Source organism: Oryx dammah, unplaced genomic scaffold (genome assembly GCF_014754425.2).
Source record: "Oryx dammah isolate SB20612 unplaced genomic scaffold, SCBI_Odam_1.1 HiC_scaffold_27, whole genome shotgun sequence".
Taxonomy (NCBI): Eukaryota; Metazoa; Chordata; class Mammalia; order Artiodactyla; family Bovidae; genus Oryx; species Oryx dammah.
In genome coordinates, this window is record NW_024070211.1 from 32,712,847 (window position 1) to 32,737,377 (window position 24,531).

General features: G+C 36.5%; 1 protein-coding gene across 1 annotated transcript in view; it reads left to right on the forward strand.

Moving 5' to 3' along the window:
* The window catches only part of ABCA12 (ATP binding cassette subfamily A member 12), a 203,365-nt gene extending 179,458 nt beyond the window's left edge, over positions 1-23,907 (forward strand). Inside the window, exons 40-53 of the mRNA XM_040228568.1 lie at positions 1,275-1,329; positions 1,895-2,072; positions 4,161-4,276; positions 5,419-5,578; positions 7,219-7,472; positions 9,465-9,669; positions 10,816-10,925; positions 11,467-11,608; positions 12,818-12,952; positions 14,971-15,074; positions 16,431-16,523; positions 17,835-17,940; positions 21,593-21,730; positions 23,475-23,907. Coding sequence (XP_040084502.1) covers positions 1,275-1,329; positions 1,895-2,072; positions 4,161-4,276; positions 5,419-5,578; positions 7,219-7,472; positions 9,465-9,669; positions 10,816-10,925; positions 11,467-11,608; positions 12,818-12,952; positions 14,971-15,074; positions 16,431-16,523; positions 17,835-17,940; positions 21,593-21,730; positions 23,475-23,576 — 1,898 coding nt within the window. The 3' untranslated portion in view covers positions 23,577-23,907. The remainder of the gene's footprint in view (positions 1-1,274; positions 1,330-1,894; positions 2,073-4,160; positions 4,277-5,418; positions 5,579-7,218; positions 7,473-9,464; positions 9,670-10,815; positions 10,926-11,466; positions 11,609-12,817; positions 12,953-14,970; positions 15,075-16,430; positions 16,524-17,834; positions 17,941-21,592; positions 21,731-23,474) is intronic.
* Positions 23,908-24,531: the final 624 nt, after the last annotated feature.

Consider the following 24,531-nt stretch of genomic DNA (forward strand, 5'->3'; position numbering starts at 1 on the left):
TCATAATCTACTTAGTAAAAATTATAAATTTAAGTTAATGGAAAGAATAGAGCTTTAGAATAATCTATATTTGGTACCATGAAACAGTCTTAATATCTAATATAATGAACATATACTATATAAGCAGTAAGTGAGAAAATTCTTGCTCAGTTTTTGACTATATGGCGAAAAGTACGTAAGAGATATCCTCACTCCTACCCCTACTGTTTCCAAAGTTACTCAGACAGCATAGGCTTTGCCTTCACATCGTGGCCCCTTGCAATACTTCCCAGCCCATCTGGACCCTGGCTAGACAGTATCTTCTTGGGAAAGGAAGGAAAGCACTGTGGTACCTAACTCAGAAAATACAACCAACCCTGGGAGGTACAAGTAATCTAGGACTGTATTGGAATTAATCGACTACTTTTCTGGAGCCAGCTAGTTTCTCTGAATCCTTTTGAATCTTTCTGTCTCAATAAAAACCCCTCCAGAAGCTGAAGCTCCCAAACTCTACTCCTGGTAGAGTTCTAAAGCAATAGGTATCTTAGAAGCAGTAAAGGAGGAGAAGGGATCCTTTCAGGCTGCAGTATTTCCCTACGACGACCAATGGCACAATGAAGGGCGGGGTGGAAAGTATCTGTTCTTTAGGGGATCCTCATGTAACTGGTCTCCCTTTGACTTGTTTCTTCAAATGTCATACATTTCTAAAGTGCCGTAATACAAACATACATATTGCCAGATGGAGAGAAGAAACTGGAAAATAATAACTTAAATGTAGTAGATGGGAAGCATGCTATATAAAAAGTGTAAATTCTTATCCCTTCGCCCCAGATTCCAAGCACAATGTGAAAAATGGTTTGGGTTTTTTCTGTGTGCATTTGAGTGCCATCAGTTGTATGGTATTGATGAGACTGGGGTTGAGGGGCAGAGGGGATCATTTTATTTTAAAAGGTAATCACCAAAGTAAAATTCTTTTATAAGTATTACATATTATTCATGTAAAAATTGGTATTTCTTTTCAAAATTTTTATTGGAGTATTCTTGATTTATAGTGCTATGTTAGTTTCAGGTGTATTGCAAAGTGAATCAGTTATATGTATACATATATCCACCCTCTTGTTTTTTTTAAGATTCTTTTCCTATATAGGCCATTATAGAGTACTGAGTACAGTTCCCTGTCTGTGCTATACAGTAGGTTCTTATTAGTTACCTATTTTATACAGTAGCATGGATAAAAATTAGTGTTTCTGATTAACTGAATACATACTAATGAAAAGAACTGTCTCCTCTTGAAGGTATCATCATGTATAGCCATCCTTATCCAGGAGTGCAAGATCAAGAACAAGCCACGTAAGCAGATATATCTGGCCTGACTCCTTTCTCCTTGGCATATTGAGAAGTGCTATAATTAGAAATCACAGTTGTATCTGAATGAATGTTAATCTAGAAGAGCTGGTAATATAAGTCACTAACTGGGATAAAAGGCAGTTTCTGAAAGCGTGTAGAGTGCGGTTGTGAAGTAGAGCTTGTTGACTGTAGCTTCACAGAATCTACTGCTTTTTATAAGTCAAGTGCATAAGTGCTTCATCATTTCAACTTCCCCGCATAGCATTTAAGTATTGTATGATTTCTATGCTCAAGATCTATGTATCTCTTGCATACACCCCGTAACCCCTGGAGACTCAGGTTTTTCCATCAAATATCCCTAGTTGATTCAGATGCACTCAAGCTATTTATCCCAGGGTCATAGCCGAGTCATGTGCAAGATATTACACGGCTGCCTTGTAGGAAGACTTATTTGTGTCACAGCCAACTCTGGTACTGTTTTGTTGATGGCTTTTGCCATGAATCTTCCTGGAAGGAAAAGAGTTCCCCAAGCTTACGTGTTCTCTCATCTCCCTATTGCTCACTCCAGAATGAGCAGCTTGATCGATATTTTAGTGGCGCTCTCCATCCTGATGGGCTACTCTGTCACCACTGCCAGCTTTGTCACCTACGTTGTACGGGAGCATCAGACAAAAGCCAAGCAGCTGCAACACATTTCAGGCATCAGTGTCACCTGCTACTGGGTAACCAACTTCATTTATGACATGGTGAGTCACTCGTCTTTGCAAGAAAGACAGGACTGATTTGGATAGTTGTACAACTGCTAAGTTGTTTGTGTCTGATTTTTTGCGACCCCATGGACTGCAGCACAACAAACTTCCCCTCCTTCACTGTCTGCCATAGTTTTCTCAGACTCATATCCATTGAGTCCATGATGCCATCCAACCATCTCATACTCTGTCGTCCCCTTCTCCTCCCCTCAATCTTTCCCAGCATCAGGATCTTTTCCAATGAATCGGCTCTTCTCATCAAGTGGCCAAAGTATCGTAGCTTCATCTTCAGCATCAGTCCTTCCAACAAATATTCAGAGTTGATTTCCTTTAGGGCTGACTGGTTTGATCTTCTTGCAGTTCAAGGGACTGTCAAGAGTCTTCTCCAGCACCACAGGGCAAAAGCATCAATTCTTCAGTGCTTAGCCTTCTTTATAGTCCAACTCTAGAAGACAGGTTTTTTTTTTGTTTGTTTGTTTTTAAACAAGTTCACACTTTATTTCTTAGGCATCCTGCTGAAAGCTGCTGGAAATAGGGATCACAGCTTTGACAGAGGGCAGGGGTGGGGGAGACCAATCTCCTCTGTTCATGGAATTTCCCAGGCAAGAATACTGGAGTGGGTTGTCATTTCCTTCTCCAAGAAGACAGTTTTATGTTTGAGACTTATTTGTCTCAGTTTGTTCAGATTATCACCACAAAGACAAAATTAAGGAAAAAAAAATTCACATCAGGTTTATATTCATCCAGTGGTTGGAAGAAAGAGAAATCCACCTGCCCTGCCCTTATCTCCATGGTGTGAGGACCTTATATCAGATTCCCCAGGACACTTGTTAGAATGCAGGTCACTGGTCCTCACTCCAGACTCATGTGATCTGTATCTTGGGAGTGGAACCTGGAAAATATGCTCCAACCCCCTCACCAAGTTATTTTAAGTATGTTGAAGTTTGAAATGAGAGAAATGGAAGCTTAAAGCAAAATAGTCTTGCCTAGTGGCAACACATAAACAAGCTTATAAAAATTCAATCAAATAATAGTGAAAAATCTGAAGTAATAGCCTCTGCTGAATGACACATTAGAGAGGATTAATAGGGAAAATAAAAGATGAATTTCATTGATAATGCTTTTATTTGCATAAATTGGTCTCAAAGTTCAGATGGCTTTTCTTGACTCCAAATGTGCCAACCTTGACCAAATGCCTGGGATGGGTATGCATTTGCCTGGTAATTATGGCAAAATTGTCTGAGTTGCTGTAAAGACCATTGGCTTGAAGGACTGAAGAGTAATTAACTGCCTATCCATTTCGTTAATGACTCCAGTGAGGTCTGAAATGCATTTGTTGTAGAAGTCAAATCTTAAAAAAAAAAAAAAATCGGTAATGAGTCCTGTGGACTTAATAGGAGCTTTAATGTGTCAAGAAAGCTTAAAGTGCATACTCCTATGAAGGGCTACTTACTACTCAGATTCTGTTGTTATATTTCTGGTGCTCATTCCAGTATTAGGACAATTTCCTCCCTAATTAAATTCCCATCTCTTTCACTGTGTACATCTTGCCGCAAACTCCTCAGCATTTACTATTTCTCTTGCCAATGAAACACTGAATTCTTTGTTCATATCCCTGTGATTCCAAGAATGTGTAGTACCCACCATCCTGCTGTTTTGCACAGAGTGGCTCACACTGATAACCAAGCCTTAGAAATCGGCCATCTGAGAGAGTTCCAGCATTCAAAATAAAATCAATACTTTGAGGACTGACTCTAATACCAAGATACCTGGCTGTCTTATCTTTTTCACTGAACCTCTGTCACCAAATTATCCCAAGTCTCAAAGTCTGGAGGCAGGAATGCCAGGGACTCGGAGTCTCTCTATAAAGATGGAGACTAGCTTGAACTCATTGCAGGAGATGAATTCAAGAGTGACATCAATGTAAAATGAACTGAACATTACAAGCAACAAGAACATAGATAATAAGTCATTTCTTGAAGTGTTTCTAGGTCAATTTGTTACAGTTTTAAACTAGATGGGCTATCGATTGAAAAAAAGAAAAAACTTGCCATATGTTAAACGTTGTTTTACATATTCCCATAGGCCTTCTACTTGGTGCCTGTAGCATTTTCAATTGGTGTCATCACAATTTTCAAGTTACCTGCCTTCTACAGTGAAAACAACCTAAGCGCTGTATCTCTCCTACTTCTGCTGTTTGGGTAAGCTGCGGTGAAAGAAGAATTTACAGAATTAAATGCTCCTAGATGCAAACCTAAATCTCATTAGCTAGTTTACAAATATCTTGGGGTTTCATTAGCCATGAGTATGATTAGCAATATATTACACTTGCTAGTCCATAGTTTGTAAAGTGTAATACTTGTGAAAATTAATGTTGTTATTAATAGTATACTTATTATTAAAGAGCACTTACTGGGTGCCAAATGTTACACTTAGCAATTTACATTCGTAATTTAATTTACATCAAATGGACTCTTTAAAATGATCAGAAAAATGTATAGACATGTGTGAATTTATGTATTAACAAATTGTGAGTATAAGAGTCAGACACGACTGAGCGACTGAACTGAATTGAACTGATAAATATATATGATGTTAAAAAGTGAATATATTCATGTATATTTATTTTTATTATTATGAATGCCTAAGAACACAGACATAAAATTGTTTCTGAATTAGGGTAATTAATAGGAGCAGTACAGTTCAATATCAATACTTTAGTAGCAGTTCTTTTTGCCCTGAATGCATGAGTAGTATCCATTTAGTTAGCAACTGTAGCTGATGAAGGATCTCTTTGTCTCTAGTTTTACTTCTTTACCCCAAAGGTTACTCAAGGGTTTGCTCAAAACAGGACATGTAGTTTCTAAGCATGCTCTGTTTTCTTAGCTAGCCAACAATGATGTCATTTTTTCCCTCAACTTTAAATTATAATGCATATATCTATTAAACTCATATTTCCATCCAAAAAAAAAGTCTTGCCTGGGTGAGGTACCAGTGTTGTATTGTTTAGTCGCTCAGTCATGTCTGACTCTTCACAAGTAAAAATTAATTTGTGGTTGTAACGACTACTCAAGATTCCTTAAAAGTATGCTTCATGATTTAGTCATATGGTGACACTGTAAAATACATAACATCTTTATTGTGGGGGTAAAAAAAATTGTGCGCTTCAGGTTTTTTTTTTTTTGGCTGTTGTTAAAAAGAGATAAAAAAGAGGTCTAACCACAAGGCTTGACAACTCATCCTAATGTTTATTTTCACTTTGGAACACCATCTAAGCTATTTATTTACTTAGTAAAAGAGTAATCATGGTATGATTTTAATTCTTAGTATTATTAATCTAAAGGTATGCCACATTTTCTTGGATGTACTTGCTGGCTGGGTTCTTCCATGATACAGGAATGGCTTTCATCACTTACGTCTGCATCAACCTTTTTTTTGGCATCAATTCCATTGTTTCCCTGTCAGTGGTGTACTTTCTTTCCAAGGAAAAGCCTAATGATGCGGTAAGGTCCTTTATTAGTCTGCTAAACTTCAGTGATTGGATCAAATGCTTCAACACGTTCAAGGCGGAAAGATTTTTTGTATTTCACATTCTAAGTAGAATAGAGGAATTTCATTTGATTGTATTAAATGTAGTGGAAGGGAAACTACGGCCTTTAAAAATTCTTTTTAGAATTTTTAATTTAATATCTCTGGTTGTATTTATCTAGTTTAATGTCTCTGATTATATTTTTTGGTGAAACGCGTGCATCATTTTATTGTAGAGCACCAAGCAAGGAGTCGAGTCAGCTAACACTTGAAGGGCCTAAATTCCCCTGGTGGCTTTCAGAGAAGGGTTTTTAAAGACAGGGTGAGGGAGACGAGGTTGTGGGGTATATGATCAGCTCATGGACATTCCTCTGACTGGTTGGTGGTCAGGTAATTGGGGTCAATCTCTCAGCCTTCTAATTCCAGTCATCTGGGGTCTTTGTGCTTGTGGGCAGCTTACAGGTTAACTTCTACCACCTGGTGGGGTTTCAGTATCTACAAAACAGCTCAAAGGATTTGGCTCCCTGATTGTATTTATGCAATGACAAAACTATTGACATTTGATAGGGCTTGAGTAGGGGAATGGAGATATTCAGTCAGATACTTTGTATGACACGGGAGAAATCATGCAGCCAATCAGTCAGCTAAACTTCTTATTAACAAGTTGTTATGGTTTGGTAGGGACAAAGACAACATTCCTTAGTTGTATGACTGAGTTAAGATTCATTTGAACATCCATAGAGAAAAAACCTAACTCATTCCCTTTCAGTCATGTATTGGAATCTACTTCATTGTAAGCGTCACTTTCCATTCATAGCTAACAATTATGATTAGTGAGAAGGGAAACCCCAACAATGCTGGACAATTGAATGGAAACGAATAAAGAGAAAATAGACAAGCATACTCCAGAAGCAATAAGAAAATTCATGAGCTGCAAGTGGTTGGTCCCAAGTATAAATAGCATGAAAATGTGTCATTTGCTCCTCTTTGAGATAGGTTGTTTCTCCTTCCGTATCATTTTACCATTTTATTCCCTCTTCAAGTAGGAATTACCTTAGTTTCAAAACTTTACTAAATCCCTCTTTACTCAAGCACCTACCTATGTGTTAGTTGCTCAGTCATGTACAACTCTTTGTGACCCCATGGACTATAGCCCACCAGCCTCCTCCATCCATGGAATTCCCCAGGCAAAGATACTGGAGTGTATAGCCATTCCCTTCTCCAGGGCCTTCAGTCCCAACCCAGGGACTGAACCTGGGTCTCCCACATGCAGGCAGATTCTTTATCACCTGAGCCACCAGGGAAGCCCCACAGATAGTCTATCATACCCCAGTACCCTTGCTATTACTACATTCTGAAGTCCCCAGGGTTTGACCTGACACCTTAGACCATCTCAAATATATATATATAATCCTTTTCTGCTTTTATTTTGGTAATAAATCTACACCATTTGGTTATAGTAAATGTTTATATGAAAATTCAGCATGTACATGCAATAATTACCAATCTAGATAAGCTTCTGAAATTTCAGTATTTATCTACATCTAGTTTCAAATTGTCATCAATTTGTTGGAAACTTAAAACTGAACTTTATTTTTTTTCTCTCTTATTTCAGACTTTAGAACTTATTTCTGAAACCCTCAAGCGCATTTTCCTGATTTTCCCACAGTTCTGTTTTGGCTATGGTTTGATCGAACTTTCTCAACAACAGTCGGTCCTAGACTTCTTAAAAGCGTATGGAGTGGAGTATCCAAATGAAACCTTTGAGATGGATAAACTAGGTGCAATGTTTGTGGCTTTAGTTTCTCAGGGAACCATGTTCTTTTTCTTGCGACTTTTAATCAATGAGTGGCTAATAAATAAACTCAGGTAAATACAATGAAAACAGTGTTTGACATCCATGACAAAACTCAATTCAAAATGTTCAGAGAAGGGTCAATGGTCTAAGCTTAGTGAAATGGAAATGTTTTGCTCAAAAAACTTTAAAAGTTGTAGCACAATTCACAATCTCTTTCATTCAGTAAATAGTTCTCAAGCCTTACTATGGTTCTGCAAGTATTGTAAAATGAGGTAGTAAAATTAAATTAGCCCAGTTGTTAGCCTAAAAGAGATCAAGATTCAGTGGTAGAGAGAAAATATGTGCAAAAACAGAAGATACAGTCTTTGAGTTGTGTTTAGAAGGATAGAAAGTAGAAGTGGGAAAAGAGAATTGAGTGTGTAGATATTAGCAATGTATTCAGAAAAAGAAGATTGAGCAAAATGATGACAGAATCGTAAATAAACATCATTGACCCAACAATTCTATTTCTAGGAATTTTCCCTACAGATATGCTAACAAATATGCAGAACTATGTATATGCAAATTCATCATAGTAACCATTCCTAATAGCAAAAGAATGGAAATAACCTAAAGGTACTGTTTTTGGGACTGGTTAAATAAATTATGTTCCTACTTTATAAGTGAAACACTATGCAGCCATTAGAAAGAATGATGCAGTTCACTGTGTCATATTTGGGATTACTTCTAATATTTGTTAAGTGAGAATTGCAAGGTTCAGAGCTACATATGAAGTATATTACCATTTGAGTTTTAAAAAGGAAGTATATTTTTATGCATATATATGCTTAAACTATTTCTAATTATGAAACTTCTAAAAAAACTATGTATTTGAAGGAGACTTTTCTCTAAATATTCTTTAGTACCATTTTAATTTTAATAAATGAAGTACATGTATTCCTTATTGGAAATTAAGATTTAAATTAATAAAAGGAAAGACAAGAACAAAGATAGAAAAATTGGGGTGAATATTTAAGAAATAAGTAATAAAATTTGATTAGAGCATAGACTAAATATAATGAAAGAGTAGGAGCTGAAGCATGGGGTTGAAAAATTATGGAGTATACTGATTGCTTGGTTAAAGAGTGATAGCTTGGACTTTACCTGATAAACTAATATTAATAATAGCACATTGAAGGTTTTTTAACAGAGACCAACAGAATCAAATGGTGCTTTAGGAGCTGTGATTTTGTGGAGGTAGTGCAGATTGGAAGGAACGATTCAGAGACAATGGAGCAGTTTGAGGTTCCTGGATAAACCTAAGTGAGAAAAAAAAATGAAAGCCTGTGATGGTAACAGAAACAGAAAATGATAAATAACTGGCTGTTTTTAAGATATTTCCAGTATTAGGATGCTGACTGCATGAGTGGATTTTAGAATGGGAAAGATTCAAAGAAAATATCACAATTGGAATCTCTAGGGATGTCATTAAAAGAAACAGGGATATTGGGAGGAAGACCTAAATTGATTTGTTGGTTTGGTTTTTTTGGTATTCAGTAGACAAGATACTGAAGTGGGTTTGAGATTTCTTAGAATTTTCAGGACTGATAACCTTAATATACTGGCTAGGTCCTAGGTAAGACATTCATAATAATAATAAAAAAAGACTATAGAATAACATTTAAATTATTGATGACCAAAGAATAAATCGGACAAACTAAAAATAACAATGATCATTGATCATGGTCTTGTAGGTGTTGAGTCCTACTAATGACTCTGGTCTCTCTGTTAGGAGTAACTTTCAAACCCAAACTAAAGTTCCTTGTTACTGAAATTAACATTCTGACTTGTAATAGGGAATCTGTAAGTATTTAAGTCATTGAAAGCAAAAACTGTTTCTCAAATATTATAACAAATATTATAAAGAACACCCATGCTAATTTTTAAGTTATTTAGCAAAATGCATGAAAAATTTAAAACAAACTTGGCACACTTTTGTGAAGTGAGAACTTTTAAAAAGATGTCAAAACCGAGTGGTGTCATTTCAAAATTATTGATGCAAAATCATCGGGTTCATTTTTTAGACTCTTCTTTAGAAAATTTAGCTCTTCATCTGTTATTGAGACAATAGATGAAGATGAAGATGTGCAGGCTGAAAGATTTAGAGTTGAGAAAGGCGCAAATGATTATGACCTGGTCCAACTCCATCGTCTCACAAAGACTTACCAACTTATCCACAAAAAGATTATAGCTGTAAACAACGTCAGCATTGGGATACCTGCTGGGGAGGTAAGGAACAATGTTTTGTTTCTAACTATCCTTTATATGGAGGAGGAAATAGCAACCCACTCCAGTGTTCTTGCCTGGAAAATTCCATGGACAGAGGAGCCTGGCAGGCTACAGTCCATGAGGGTCGCAGAAGAGCTGGATATTACTGAGCGTGCAGGCATGCACGCCTCCTTTATGTTGACTTGGTAAGTGACAAGAATTTTACCGTTCCTTAATTTTTTTTCTATAAATATGAAGTCAGCCTTTAAATATTTTTATGGATTCTATATATATAATTTACATGTGTCTATGTGTTACTTGTCCTGTAACCCTCCCCTCTTGGTAGGGAAGACTCACCATATCCTGATCCCCTTCCCAAGTTACTATCCTTCTTGAGTGGACTTTCCGTCAAGAAGTCTGTTCAGGGAGCTCTTTTCAACTCCTAGTTTTTAGGCCTCTTGGAGAAGGCAATGGCAACCCACTCTAGTGTTCTTGCCTGGAGAATCCCAGGGGCGGCAGAGCCTGGTGGGCTGCCGTCTCTGAGGTCGCACAGAATTGGACACGACTGAAGCGACTTGGTGGCAGAGCAGCAAAGACAGCATATAGAAATCAGTTGTCAGAACTGAGGTCCTAGAATTGCAGTCATATTCATATTATTGCTGTTTTCATAGAAGCAGTAGGTAAGACAGTTTTGAAAGCAGAAAGAGAATGTGAGTATTTCCTTTTTTGCTGAGGCGGGCTGCAAACTAAACGCATCAAATTTATTCAATTGGATAAAGAGATTATTGCTTCAGTTGCTTATTTAGTAAAGTTGTGATTTTGTCTGAATAATTTTAAATTTATAAATACCATTACTTTGCCAGGTTAGCATATCTGCTTTATTGGATATTCTATCATGTTGCACAGAGGCGTGCTAGAGTATAATATGTAAAAACAAGTCCTAGGTATATACACAAATATTCAGATGGTTAAAGGGAAAAAAAGATACATAAGTACCCATTTGTTTTAAAAGTGAAAGCTTTATCCAATGCCAGCAAAACACTGCAATAGCCAGTGATTTATTTTTCTTGATAATTTATTTCACCCAAGGAAAGGAAGCAAAGAGATAATAGTAACTTGTCTTTGATTTGAATTAGTTTACATCTTTTTTTTTCTCCCTCAAACCAGTGCTTTGGACTTCTTGGGGTGAACGGAGCAGGAAAAACCACCATCTTCAAGATGCTGACTGGAGACATAATTCCTACAAGTGGAAACATTCTGATCAGAAATAAGACTGGGTATGAAAAACAAGTGCTTCAAATTACCAAACACAACATAATTAAATTAGAAAAATAATTAAAGTGAACTTTTGATGTTATTTTGTGGTTATATTATTAAATCCTTAGGAGAAAACCAGCTACTCAAGTGAGTGGAAATTTTTTAATTTTTCAGTGTGACTATGATGGTGGGATCATTTTATATCTTTTTACCAGACTCACCAATCACCACAACCCAAACAGAACTACCCTCTCAATATCTGAGGGGCTTCCCAGGTGGCACTAGTGGTAAAGAACCCACCTGCCAAAGCAGGTAGATGTAAGAGGTGTGGATTTGATCCCTGGGTTGGAAAGATCCCCTGGAGGCGGACACAGCAAGCCACTCCAGTATTCTTGCCTGGAAAATCCCATGGACAGAGGAGTCTGGCAGGCTGTAGTCCACAGAGTCACCTGAAGTCAGACACAACTGAAGTGACTTAGCATGCACACACACGCAGCATCTGAGGGCTAGGAAGGAAATGTCTTTAGAAAGTCATTCATGTTTTTGATGCTTTTTATTCAGGTCTCTGGCTCACGTTAACTCTCACAGCTCATTAATTGGCTACTGTCCTCAGGAAGATGCTTTGGATGACCTGGTAACCATAGAAGAACATTTATATTTCTATGCTAGAATACATGGAATTCCAGAAAAAGATATTAAAGAAGTGAGTATAAGTGTGAAGAACTAGTTTATTCAAAAAGCATTTTGGCTTATGCTTCCCACCTACCCACACTCAAGACCAAGCTGACATCTGGAAAACTATGACAATTTTCTCCTGACAGTGATAATGGAAGCAGTATTAGCTTGATTGTATATATATCATAAACACACCTATGAACTCAGCTTTAGAAACATCTTGGCCTATATTTGTTCCATTATCTTTTAAAAACTGTTGAATAAAGAATAAGATTTGCCTTAAGCTCTGGACTGAGCCTTGGTTGGTGATGCCTGTATATCTTTTAGTGTTCAGATAACTATTGAAACATGGAGTTACCTACAAAATGGGCTTCCCAAGTGACTCGTGGTAAAGAATTTGCCTGCCAGTGCAGGAGAAACAGATGTGGGTTAGATCCCTGGGTTGGGAAGATCCCCTGGAGGATGGAATGGCAACTGAGTCCCATATTCTTTCCTGGAGAATCTCATGGACAGAGGAGCCTGGTGGGTCCAGAGGGTGTCAGAGAGTTGGACACAACTGAGTAGTTGACTGGGCATGTTCAAAATGCCCAAGTAAAATAGAATAGATTCCAATTTGCTTTTTGAAATGTGTTTTTGTACCTCACTACAATTATTTACCTTTTTAATGGAAAGACTAATCTTTTGGGCAGTTTTCTCTATTTTTGCAACCCTCGGGGACTTCTTAAATCCTCCTAGGATTCCACTATTTGCCAGAGCTATTTAACTACTGAAATAGCCACAAGAACCCAAGATTCCTAAGTTAATACACTATAGATTTGATACTGGGTCATTTTTAAATAAACCTAAAGCCTTTGTGACAGCTCATCCCACAGTAAGAAAAAAGATGAAACAGTGATGACAATCAATAAGAAACCTGCCTTGTAAAGGGATGCATTCTGTTTTAGCTCTTTGAGGCTTAAAAGTAAATCCTGTGTCAATACAGCAGAAAGAACCATTGTAAACACATACACACATACAAGCACGTGTATTGGGGGGACAAGAAATCCCATTTATGAATGAGCCTCCACGGAATTGTGTTTATCTTTAAATGAACTATTCATCTTTAAGTGAACCTTTGAAAAAAAACTAAAATATGTATTTCTTCATTATAAAACTCTTCACAAGTAGCTCTTTTTTCATTTAATGCTCTAAGGGTTTTGGCAAGGGAAAACCAACAAATCCTTTTTTCCACCCGCAGACTGTTCAAAAACTCCTTGGGAGACTTCACCTGGTGCCCTACAAGGACAAAGTTACCTCTATGTGTAGTTACGGCACAAAAAGAAAATTGTCTACTGCACTGGCCTTGATAGGGAAACCTTCGATTCTGTTGCTGGTAAGAGAATCACTGTGAAAAAGGCTAATGCCCAATTAGAATCACATATCCAATTGTGTGTATAACATTTCATTATCCTTATTGCAATAAGCATTTACTGAGGTCTCATTAGGGGCTTCCCTGGTAGCTCAGCTGGTAAAGAATCCGCCTACAGTGCAGGAGACCTCCACTTGATTCCTCGGTTGGGTATCACTATGTGCTGGTTATTTTGTAAAGCACTTCACATATACTCTCTCATTAAGGAAATTTATACCAGGTAATTTGTTGCCATAATAATATGCCCTCAAAAATATTTTTTGTCTGAAGCTATGGCTCAGGTAATTTCAGAGGAAACATGGAAATAGGAAGTAGCTGAAACAAATTCAGGATATTCAGATAAGTAAGTAAAACTATGACAGAATTTGATTCCCAGTTATTGAAGGAATCAGTTCTATTAGTAACTGATCAGTTGAATTAACACATTTTCCAGCTTCTACTAAAAAGAAAATATACATTTCAGGACAATGTGTTGTACTAAAATGTTATCTCCTTGTTGCTTAAAAACATGAGTTACCTAGCTTGAGATGCAGTCTTGAAAATATGCCATTCTATTTTATCTGAATTTTTTGAAAGAAAGAAACACATGTCATGTTAATATTTTGATTAAAAGCTGAAAAGTTAAATTCATCACCTGGAAATATGTTACCCTAGAGTTGACAAAGTATTCTGTTCCTCAAGCCAAACCTTGTGAAAAGTGTTTATTTCAGAGAAATAAGCTGCCCTTATTTTGAAAGATCCCCTTCATTCAAGGACTTCCAAAACTTCAAAAGAGGCTTAACTAGGCCATAAAATCACCAGTTATAAATCATCACATTATTTCAGGAATTAAGTAATATAGAATATCAAATCACTTAAACTGCCCAGATAGAGTAATGCATAAGCCCTCTCTGTATAATACCGGAAGCATATAATGCATTATGTTTCTGCCAATCGACACTCATAATGTAATTCTATTGTATAAGTGTCCATTAAATTTAAGAAAACAATTTTTAGGCACCTCTATGAGATAATAGATGTAAAGTACTTTAAAATGTTAAAAAGCTCTATGCAAATGTTATGCATTAATGAGCTAAATTGAAATCAGGCCATGAGAGAAAGATACTGTATATATGTTTTATATATACTTACTATATATGCCATTGTCTTCAAAAATAGGAACAGTGACAATATAATCTTTACTGTTTCCCCGAACTAATACTCATTTCTTTCTTTAAATTTCAGTTTAACCCCTTGCTATAAAAATAAGCCTCTGCTGATCCTATCTGCATACTTTACATTTCAGACATATATTTTTAATTTTTACTTAATCTTGACCTACAGTTTGATTTTTTAATCATCTGTCAGGGTCTATTATTGCTTGTTTAGTTTTCCATTGCTACATTTCTAATTTTATGCCTGAATAATTTTTCAAAACATCATTTACTTTAAAATGTAATTTATATCTTTCTATTTGGCATTTTCTGTAAGTCTTACTTTTATTTCCCCAAGGAGTATTAAATTTCAATCAATAACATAAAACTGAAAATGCCCCTCAATCATATTAACAAAAACATGCATTCTCTGTGCTTCACATGGCATATTGTCTATCAGTCACAGGCACAATTCTACCATCAGGAGCAAGGCCACAATCTGGTTGATGTAGCTTCAGATATATATGTGATGATAGTATTAAATATCAAAACTCTGGCTTTGTCAGTAATTGAAGCAGATTTTTTTCCAAAGAAATATAAGAGACATGTGTAAAGTAACAGAGTGTCAACTTCACTGAGACACTGTTTAAAACAGATTGACAATTTAAAATGATTAATTTTGAGCTTTTTGACAGCAGCAGAAAGAAGCCCATTAAGTATAAAACAAGTTAGTCACAGGACCTCGAAAAGTGATTTCTGTTCTAGGCAAGTGAGATGCAATGATTCATGTAAAGAACCTCATCAAAATTTAATTAATTTGATAAATTCTTCTTGTAACTTTCTATTAAGGATGAGCCAAGCTCTGGGATGGATCCTAAGTCAAAACGGCACCTCTGGAAGATCATTTCAGAAGAAGTCCAGAATAAATGTTCTGTCATCCTCACTTCTCACAGGTAAATTGGGTGTGGAACTTTAGAGTCAGGTGACAGATAATACTGTGTAACATATACTAAGAGTGAATTCCACAATTGGATTAAAGTATTTTATGTTCCTAGTCAAAAGAGGAAGTCAAGAGGATTTCCTGGTGAGATCCCAGCTCTTGTTGGGGGACAGGGCCTAGCAATCTATTAAAAAATAAAATTTCCATAACTTTTGACCCTCTTAACTCAATCATTCCTCTCTATTGTCTATCACACAAAATTTAGCATGTTTTGGCTTAGTATGCAAGGCCTTTTATTATCCAACCTCAGCTAACTTTCTAGTCTTTTCTTCCTATCAATCAATCTGAGAGATCCATGGTTCCACTTACACTCCCTGCCCTTTCCTATCACCATGCCCTTTCTTTGCTGTGCCTTCTACTAGAGTTGGTCTTTACACAAAATCTTTCCAAATTCTAATCTTACTAATCTTTTCAGAACTAGTCCACAAGCCTCCTCCATGAAGTAGACCCTGCCAATCAACTAAGTAAAAAAGCTACTAAAGCCTTTTATCTGTGCCTTTCTTATAAGATTGGCCTTGTATTAAGTTTATCCTTTCATTATAATGATCATATAGTAGAAAAAGAACTAGATATGTTTAGAACTGAGACTTATTTATATCCTATATACTAACCTTGCCCCCAAGCACAGTATATGTTCTGAAGCCAATCACTGATTTCCTATTAACTTTTGTGTTTAAGTGGACAGGGTGATACCTAAGATCTCAAGATGATACCTAAGATCTCCTCCAGTATCATAGTCCCTGAAGTCAGAATTATATAATCAAGTACAGGTTAACTGGTTAGAAATACAAAAATGTAAAAGCCAACTGAGGGACTTCCCTGATGGCCCAGTGGTTAAGACTCTGTGCTTCCATTGCAGGGGGCACAGGTTCACTCTCTGGTAGGGAAATAAGATCTTGCATGCTGTAGGGTGTGGCCAAAAAAATAAATTAAAAAAAAAAGTCATCTGAATATTGAGTATAAGCCATGATGAAAACAACTTAGTATACTATTTTGGAAATATTTCTCACAAAATGTAGGTCTTAAGTCAAAGCTTAAAAGAGCTTGAAGGAAATACTGTTTGATAGAGCAGCAATCCAGGTGAGAATGATGTCCTCAAGTCTGAAAAGAAACAGTAGTAAACCCCATGCAAAGACATTTATGTCATATGTTAAAAGATTTTTTTGTTCTTCAAAGGAAAAGACAGTTTAAGGGACTCAGATATTCAAACAGTATTCCTAAGGTGCTATAAAGAAAAGAGTTAAACTTAAGCTTATGAACTTAAGCCAATTTTCTGTGCCCAGAATGCTGACATGATTCTGCCTTTCAGCATGGAAGAATGTGAGGCTCTGTGTACAAGGTTGGCCATTATGGTGAATGGAAGGTTCCAATGTATTGGATCACTGCAGCACATTAAGAGCAGGTAAAGAATGAATGCATTGTTTAACACACAGTGTAGAGTAATCAATCTACCAGTGCTATACTTGCCTTCAAAGATTATCTCAGCAGCCTATCCTACAATGCCTAGTAAAACTGGAATGGAGAAGCTAACCATTGATTCATTTTGAAGTTAAATAATAATACTGAATATTGAATGTTTTTAATTAATAACCCCCAAACCTAGAAGGACTAAAAGCTAATAATAATGATAATATAATAATGATATGATTATTATTCACCAACCAAAATACTCTCAGGAAGTAGTTTCAAGAGTAAACTCTGTAACCAGTTATATCTTGACAAGTAAATGAAGGCATTGATTTTTGTCTAGTATGTTCATTTGTCATTTGCATAGGCTTTCAGTAAGCTATTTAACATTTTTACTACATTTAAAACCTTTTAACCAAAAATACATTGGGGAGATATACATAAATATCATACTATCAAATTAAAATTAAATTAATATATTTTCCAGAGTACATATGCATTTATACATATCCATGTTAATCTTAAAACACCGTGACATTCCTTTATATCTTTATCTGTACAACAGCTTGACTTCCTTATAAAACAAAGTTGATCAAGATACGAAAAAAGGATGAAAAAGAACTTATATGTTATTCTCAGAGAGTCTGCTGTGACTTGTTTACAAACACTACTTTTGATGCAAAAGTATAAAGTATAAAAGTTAGCAGTTATATTGGTTTATTATTTATTTTTAAAATCCCAATGATTTTAATCTTTACAGTTGATACCAAATCTTCAATAACTTGCCTCTCAAGACCTTCTTTGCTTTAAATTAGAAAGTATTTAGCCCCAAAATTGACATCAATTCCTGGTGGCTTAGATGGTAGAGAATCTGCCTGCAATGTAGAAGACCCAGGTTCAATCCTTGGGTTGGGAGGATCCCCTGGAGAACAGAATGGCTACCTACTCTAGTATGCTTGCCTGGAGAATTCTATGGACAGAGGAGCCTGATGGCCTACAGTCCATGGGGTCACAAACAGTCAGACACAACCGAAGGACAGAAGACACACCAATTCATGGATGCCAAAGAAAGCCAAGACTTTATGTTTCATTTCTAATGCAGCTTTTGTCCAAAGTGGTAGAAATAAAAAATCATAGCAGTGCACTATTTTTAGTTTGCAATATGCCCTTTTTATTGCAAAGTGATATTCTTTGTATAGGAAAAGGGCCTATAACTGTCAGCTTGGGTCCTGTTTCATTATCTAGAATTCCAGAAGATCTATTTCAGCAAAACATAACTTATATTGTGTTTTGCACTTCTTTCTAGATTTGGACGAGGATTTACTGTCAAGGTTCACGTGAAGAATGCCAGAGTGAGCATGGAGGCCCTCACAAGGTTCATGCAACTGCACTTTCCAAAAACATACTTAAAAGTAAGTAAGAGATTGACTGGTTTTGATAGTTGTAATAGGGTAGTGGATGTTTGTCATTTTCAAGTTGACCATACCTTTATTATTCATCTTAATATATTGATTAGTTCAAGACGGTTAAGATATTCTGAAGCATACTTAGTATGAACAAATAAAATCTTCAAATTAAGTTATATGTTTTTGTAGCTGCTTAAGAGTATCATAATCCTTTTACATACCATTATTTCTTCCTCACAAAGGCTTTATGACCATATTGTATTAGTTTTCAGGTTGGATTGTATACTTAAGTAGTTTATTGGTTATATATGTTAGAGAAGTGAGGGATGACAGATACATATGACCAAGGGCTTTCCTTCTTAGAAAAAAAAGAAATTACAGAGTTCCTGTCTGTATGTCACAGCTAGAAGAGATTATCTCCTTTGCCTTCCTCATTTGAAAAATAAGCCCACAAAGTTTTGAGGAGAATTGCTTGGAAATCAAGTTCTTCAATCACACACTACCTGAAACATCACTCAATTAATTTAATCTTACATACATGTATTAACAGAATGGGCACACACAGATGTATACACATAAATCTCACATAATACACATTTAAATGCAGTTGACAAAAAAGTTACCGTTATATCATCTCTGATGTGCAGGTAATTTGTACAAGATGATGATAGCAAATAATTGGTTTAACATGAAAATCAGGTGTGCAATGATGAAAAGAAATTAGAAGACTTGGACTGAGATCCAGCTCTACCTGTGTGATTCCAGCAAGAGATTTAAAGTCTCTACGCTTCATATTCCTATTTTATAAATACTTTTGATATCTACTTCACAAGACTGGTGTGAGAACTAAATGATAAAGTGTCCACAAAGATGCTTCATGAACTGTCAGGAACCATATTAACATAAAGTGATTCTGGAAAGCAATAGAGAGCATTTTTAAAAACAATTCTTTTATCTGTACAAAATACTTTTACTTCAACCTCTGAAACCTAAACTAAGTTTTCCAGGAAGAAATAGCTTTTCTGATTCTTATCAAAGACCATTTTCTATCATCTAAATTAAAATCAAATTTAAAATTAAAGAATGCTTTATTTTTGCACAAATCGCATTGGTCATAGTGCTTTTTCTTTCAGTGAACTTGAGATTGTATTTGTCCTGGTCTGTTCTTCATGGGACTAGAGCTTACCAGACAAGTGCCGTGATGATAAAAGTTTGATGTCTTCCTATGTAGACCATTCTTTACAAGTGTATGATGGTTTCCAGATCTCTAAAAAGGGAGATAGCAAAACAATAATTTGAAAGTAAAAATAAAGAGGGGCTAGACAGTAAGCAAAGGTGTGAGAAGAGGGGTTTCCAGTATGTAACAATCTTGATCTGACATAGGTGTTGATTATGGAGTTAAAAAACATCCTGACCAAACTAGTATTTAGGAAAGATTATTCTAGTTACTTTGTGCCAGAACATATGAGTGTATATGGTTTCTAGGCTTCTGAAGAGGCTGTTGCAATAACTCAGATATGGAATGATAAACATCAAATTAATAATATTGATGGTGCACATAGAGAGGAATGGTTACATTTAAGAGTTATGTTAAAGGGAAAAATAAATGGGACATGATAACTGATAAAATATTCAGAAAAGCAAGATGTTAAAGATACTCCAAGGAAATAAGAATAGAGTACTAAATTGATGGGAATACTATGGTCTAAATAAATTGAAAAGATTTTTAGAGTTAAGAAAGAATATGGCATTATTTGAATGAGATTTCCCCTAGACAATGCTTTTGAAATCTGCCAGCTTTAGCCAATATAAATTGAACAACTAATCCTTAGCCTTTTAGAACAATTCTAACTAAAACAAAAGAAAAATTTAAAAGTTATTTCTGAAAAAGCTTATGTGAACTTATTGTAATCTGACATCAGCAATATCATTCCACAATATTTTTTCTAGGCAAGGCTATAGTCACTTTCTAAGTACACATGAATGTAAAATGTTTTGGAATTTTTATTAGCTTTTTAATTTGTTTTCTCTCAGACATTCACAAAACTTCTCTCTTCTTTGAAAGCTGTTAGTTTCCAAACATACATATTATTTTTCCAGTTGATCTATTTCAAATCCTAAAAGATGATGCTGTGAAAGTGCTGCACTCAATATGCCAGCAAATCTGGAATACTCAGCAGTGGTCACAGGACTGGAAAAGGTCAGTTTTCAGTCCCATTCCAAAGAAAGGCAATGCCAAAGAATGCTCAAACTACCGGACAATTGCACTTTTCTCACATGCTAGCAAAATAATGCTCAAAATTCTCTGAGCCAGGCTTCAACAGTACATGAACCATGAACTTCCAGATGTTCAAGCTGGTTTTAGAAAAGGCAGAGAAACCAGAGATCAAATTTTCAACATCTGCTGCATCATTGAAAAAGCAAGAGAGTTCCAGAAAAACATCTACTTTTGCTTTATTGACTATGCCAAAGCCTTTGACTGTGTGGATCACAACAAACTCTGGAAAATTCTTAAAGAGATGGGAATACCAGACCACCTGACCTGTATCCTGAGAAATCTGTATGTATGCCAAAAATCAACAGTTAGAACTGGACATGGAACAACAGACTGGTTCCAAATTGGGAAAGGATTACATCAAGGCTGTATACTCTCAGCCTGCTTATATAACTTATATGCAGAGTACATCATGCAAGATGCTGGACTGGATGAAGCACAAGCTGGAATCAAGATTGCCAGGAGAAATATCAATAATATTTGATATTTCACCTCAGATATGTAGGTGACACCACCCTTATGGCAGAAAGCGAAGAATTAAAGAGCCTCTTGATGAAAGTGAAAGAGGAGAGTGAAAAAGTTGGCTTAAAGCTCAACATTCAGAAAACTAAGATCATGGCATCTGGTTCCATCACTTCATGGCAAATAGATGTGGAAACAGTGGTAGACTTTATTTTGGGGGGCTCAAAAATCACTGCAGATGGTAACAGCAGCCATGAAATTAAAAGGGCTTACTCCTTTGAAGAAAAGCTATGAACAACCTAGACAGCATATTAAAAAGCAGAGACATTACTTTGCCAAAAAGGTCCATCTAGTCAAAGATATGGTTTTTCCAGTAGTCATGTACGGATGCGAGAGTTGGACTATAAAGAAAGCTGAGCACCAAAGAATTGATGCTTTTGAACTGTGGTGTTGGAGAAGACTCTTGAGAGTCCCTTAGACTGCAAGGAGATCCAACCAGTCCATCCTAAAGGAAATCAGTCCTGAATATTCATTGGAAGGAATGATGCTGAAGCTGAAACTCCAATACTTTGGCCACCTGATGAGAAGAGCTGACTCATTGGAAAAAACCCTGATACTGGGAAGGATTGAGGGCAGGAGGAAAAAGGGACGACAGAGGATGAGATGGCTGGATGGCATCACCAACTCAATGGACATGATTTTGAGTAAACTCCGGGAGTTGGTGAAAGACAGGGAGGCCTGGCATGCTACAGTCCATGGAGTTGCAAAGGGTCGGACATGACCAAGTAACTGAACTGAACTGATCATTTCCAGAGGAATGAATTTCAGTGTGTTTCTTAGCTCTTGGTCAAGTTATGTCTAGTCTACTCAGTATTACCTGACATTGAGAAATAAATGTTATTTCCCCTTTGGTTTGCACAGGATCAGCACCTCAGCATGTTAGAATATCATGTGCCCGTCACTGCAGGGGGAGTAGCAAACATTTTTGATCTGCTGGAGGCCAACAAGACTGCTTTAAATATCACAAATTTCTTAGTGAGTCAGACTACTCTGGAAGAGGTAAGCTAGATACCGTGGTCCATGTACACAATCTCACATTAATACATTCTGATTATTTATTTTTTAAAAAAATTTAATTGTACATAATTACTTCTTTTTAATGACCTTCAATTTATTTTTAGTTGAAGCAATATCTAATCTTGCACCTGAAAAACTTAGCTTAATTTATTTATAAGTACATTTTGGGATGTTATTTAAAAAATGTGAAGAGTTAACTAATTTTAATGGAGAAAAAAATTTTTTTCCTTCTCTAAGATATCTGTACCCATCGGTTGTCTGTATATGTAAAGCAACAATTATTTTCATCTATAAAACAAATAGCTGTTATCACTTTCCTTTCTTTCTCCTTGGAATATTTCTTAAATAACATTTCTATTGATTGGCTTCCTAGATTAGGGGAAGATGGGGTTATCTAGTGAGATATTTAGATCTGCTAGATTCAGGCAACTAAAATGGTAAATGCAGGATTCTTTTGTTTCATTCAAATCATCTGTCTTAGTTACATTTATATACAGTAACTGGCTTCATGTACCTGTCACTGGAGAGGGCCTGAAAGGGAGGCTAAAGTGGCCTCCAAATCTTGCTGTATCTTACAGAGAGTTTTATTTATGGAGAGTTAAGGCAATTATGGCTTTGCCAACACAGATTTTTCCTTGGACTTGTAACCAATTACCAGTATCATGTCTCTCAATATTTTCTGGATGAATCTATGACTAATCTATGACTAATAGAATTAATGATTTTAAACAAAGTCATAAAGGTCTGCCTGTTAAATAGCAAGCATACGAAACATACTGTGATATTTGTATACAAATTTTATTTCAGTGTATTAACTCTTAAAACTAGTGAAATTTCTCTCAACATCATCATAGAAATGTTTCATAGGAGCTTGGATTGGGCTCCTTATTTATACTTGAAAAATACTGATGCAGATCAAATAGACGCAAGTATGTGGCTGCTGCTGCTGCTGCCGCTAAGTCACTTCAGTCGTGTCCGATTCTGTGCGACCCCATAGACGGCAGCCCACCAGGCTCCTCTGTCCCTGGGATTCTCCAGGCAAGAACACTGGAGTGGGTTGCCTTTCCTTCTCCAATGCATGAAAGTGAACAGTGAAAGTGAAGTCGCTCAGTCGTGTCCGACTCCTAGCAACCCCATGGACTGCAGCCTACCAGGCTCCTCCATCCATGGGATTTTCCAGGCAAGAGTACTGGAGTGGGGTGCCATTGCCTTCTCCAAGTATGTGCCTATAGGTATTCAATTATAGCTTTAGATTTTATCATTTATTATGATTACAAATGTAGTTATAGGTACTGTTTTCAAACTCCATTTAAATGGCAATACCTAAAGGAAAGATTCCTAATGAGAGTTGGTGTATATATTTGGATGTGCCCCTATGAAATCTGGGACTTCCCAAGTGGCACTAATGGTAAAGAACCTGCCTGCTAGTGCAAGAGTCATAAGAGACACCACTAGTTTGATCCCTGGATCAGGAAAACCCCCTGGAGGAGGAAACGGCAATTCTTTCCAGTATTCTTGCCCAGAAAACTCCATGAACAGAGGAGCCTGGTGGGCTACAGTCCATGGAGTCACAAAGAGTTGGACACAACCAAAGCAACTTAGCACTATGAAATCTAATTTTCTTTTTATTTGCTTTCCCATTGTGCACACACCACACATATGCACACCCCTTATTTCTTCCTTTGGTTTACAAGTGCTAATGGCTTCATTTCCCTTGAAAAATCAGGTTTTCATCAACTTTGCCAAAGACCAAAAGTGCTATGAAACTGTCGACACCAGCAGCCAAGGATCCGCCGTAAGCACTGATTCCCAAGACGACCAGCTGTAGACTCAGCACCTCTAGCAAAATAAGTCTCAGCAAGTGGCCAGTGACTTCATTTTGGGGAAGAAGCACAGAAGATACAAATTCCTCAAAGTATTTAATCTTAAAGTATGATACTGTATTGGAAAGCTGCAATTGTGTAAGACTAGCCAGTAATTATAAATGGAAAGTTTTCTTTCTAAGGTCAGTGAATGTTTTTGCTACTGAATTGAATTCCTATCTGCTTAACACTGTGAGCATGCTAGTGTGTAAGTTACTGATTCTTATGCAATGGTGAAACCACTGAAGATGAATGTCTTAATTTATTACTTTCAATAAAATGACAGCTTAGAAGGCATGGTTATGAGTAGTTGAAAAGTAAGAGTGGAGAAGAAAAGTAAGGTAGCTTGGAGAAGGTAGAATTGGGAAAGCATACAAAATAATTTATTTTCAGAAAATAACAGGATGGATATCATCATGAATGCATGAATCTGTTGTGAGGTCTAAAGTGCCAAGGACCAGATTAATTAACCTTGGCAGTAAGGAGTGGGCACAATGTCTAGAGTGTGTGTGTATGTTATTTTCAGTACCTGTAAATAGATGGAGACTTTACTGAACCCCCCAAAATGCCTTTCTGCAAGAATGTTATAGAAGGGCAGTTTACCCTGGTGGTAAACAGAACTACAATGTATTCCTGCACCGCCTTGCCAATAGTAAGGCACAGGGCAGAGCAAGAAGCTACTTGCTCTTCAGGGGAAATGGATGTGTCAGCTGGGTGGATAAAAGTCCTGAAAGACAATAGAGAATTCACATGCTGCTGGCAGAACATTTTTCAAAACTGTTCGAGAAAGCTTCATATTCTGGGTCTTTCTGCAGGAAACATTCCTGGGGAGGAAAAATGAATATGAAGATAATTTTCAGTTAATTACCCAGCTGACCCAGAATCATATATATGGCTATAGAATAGACTTTTTAATAATGC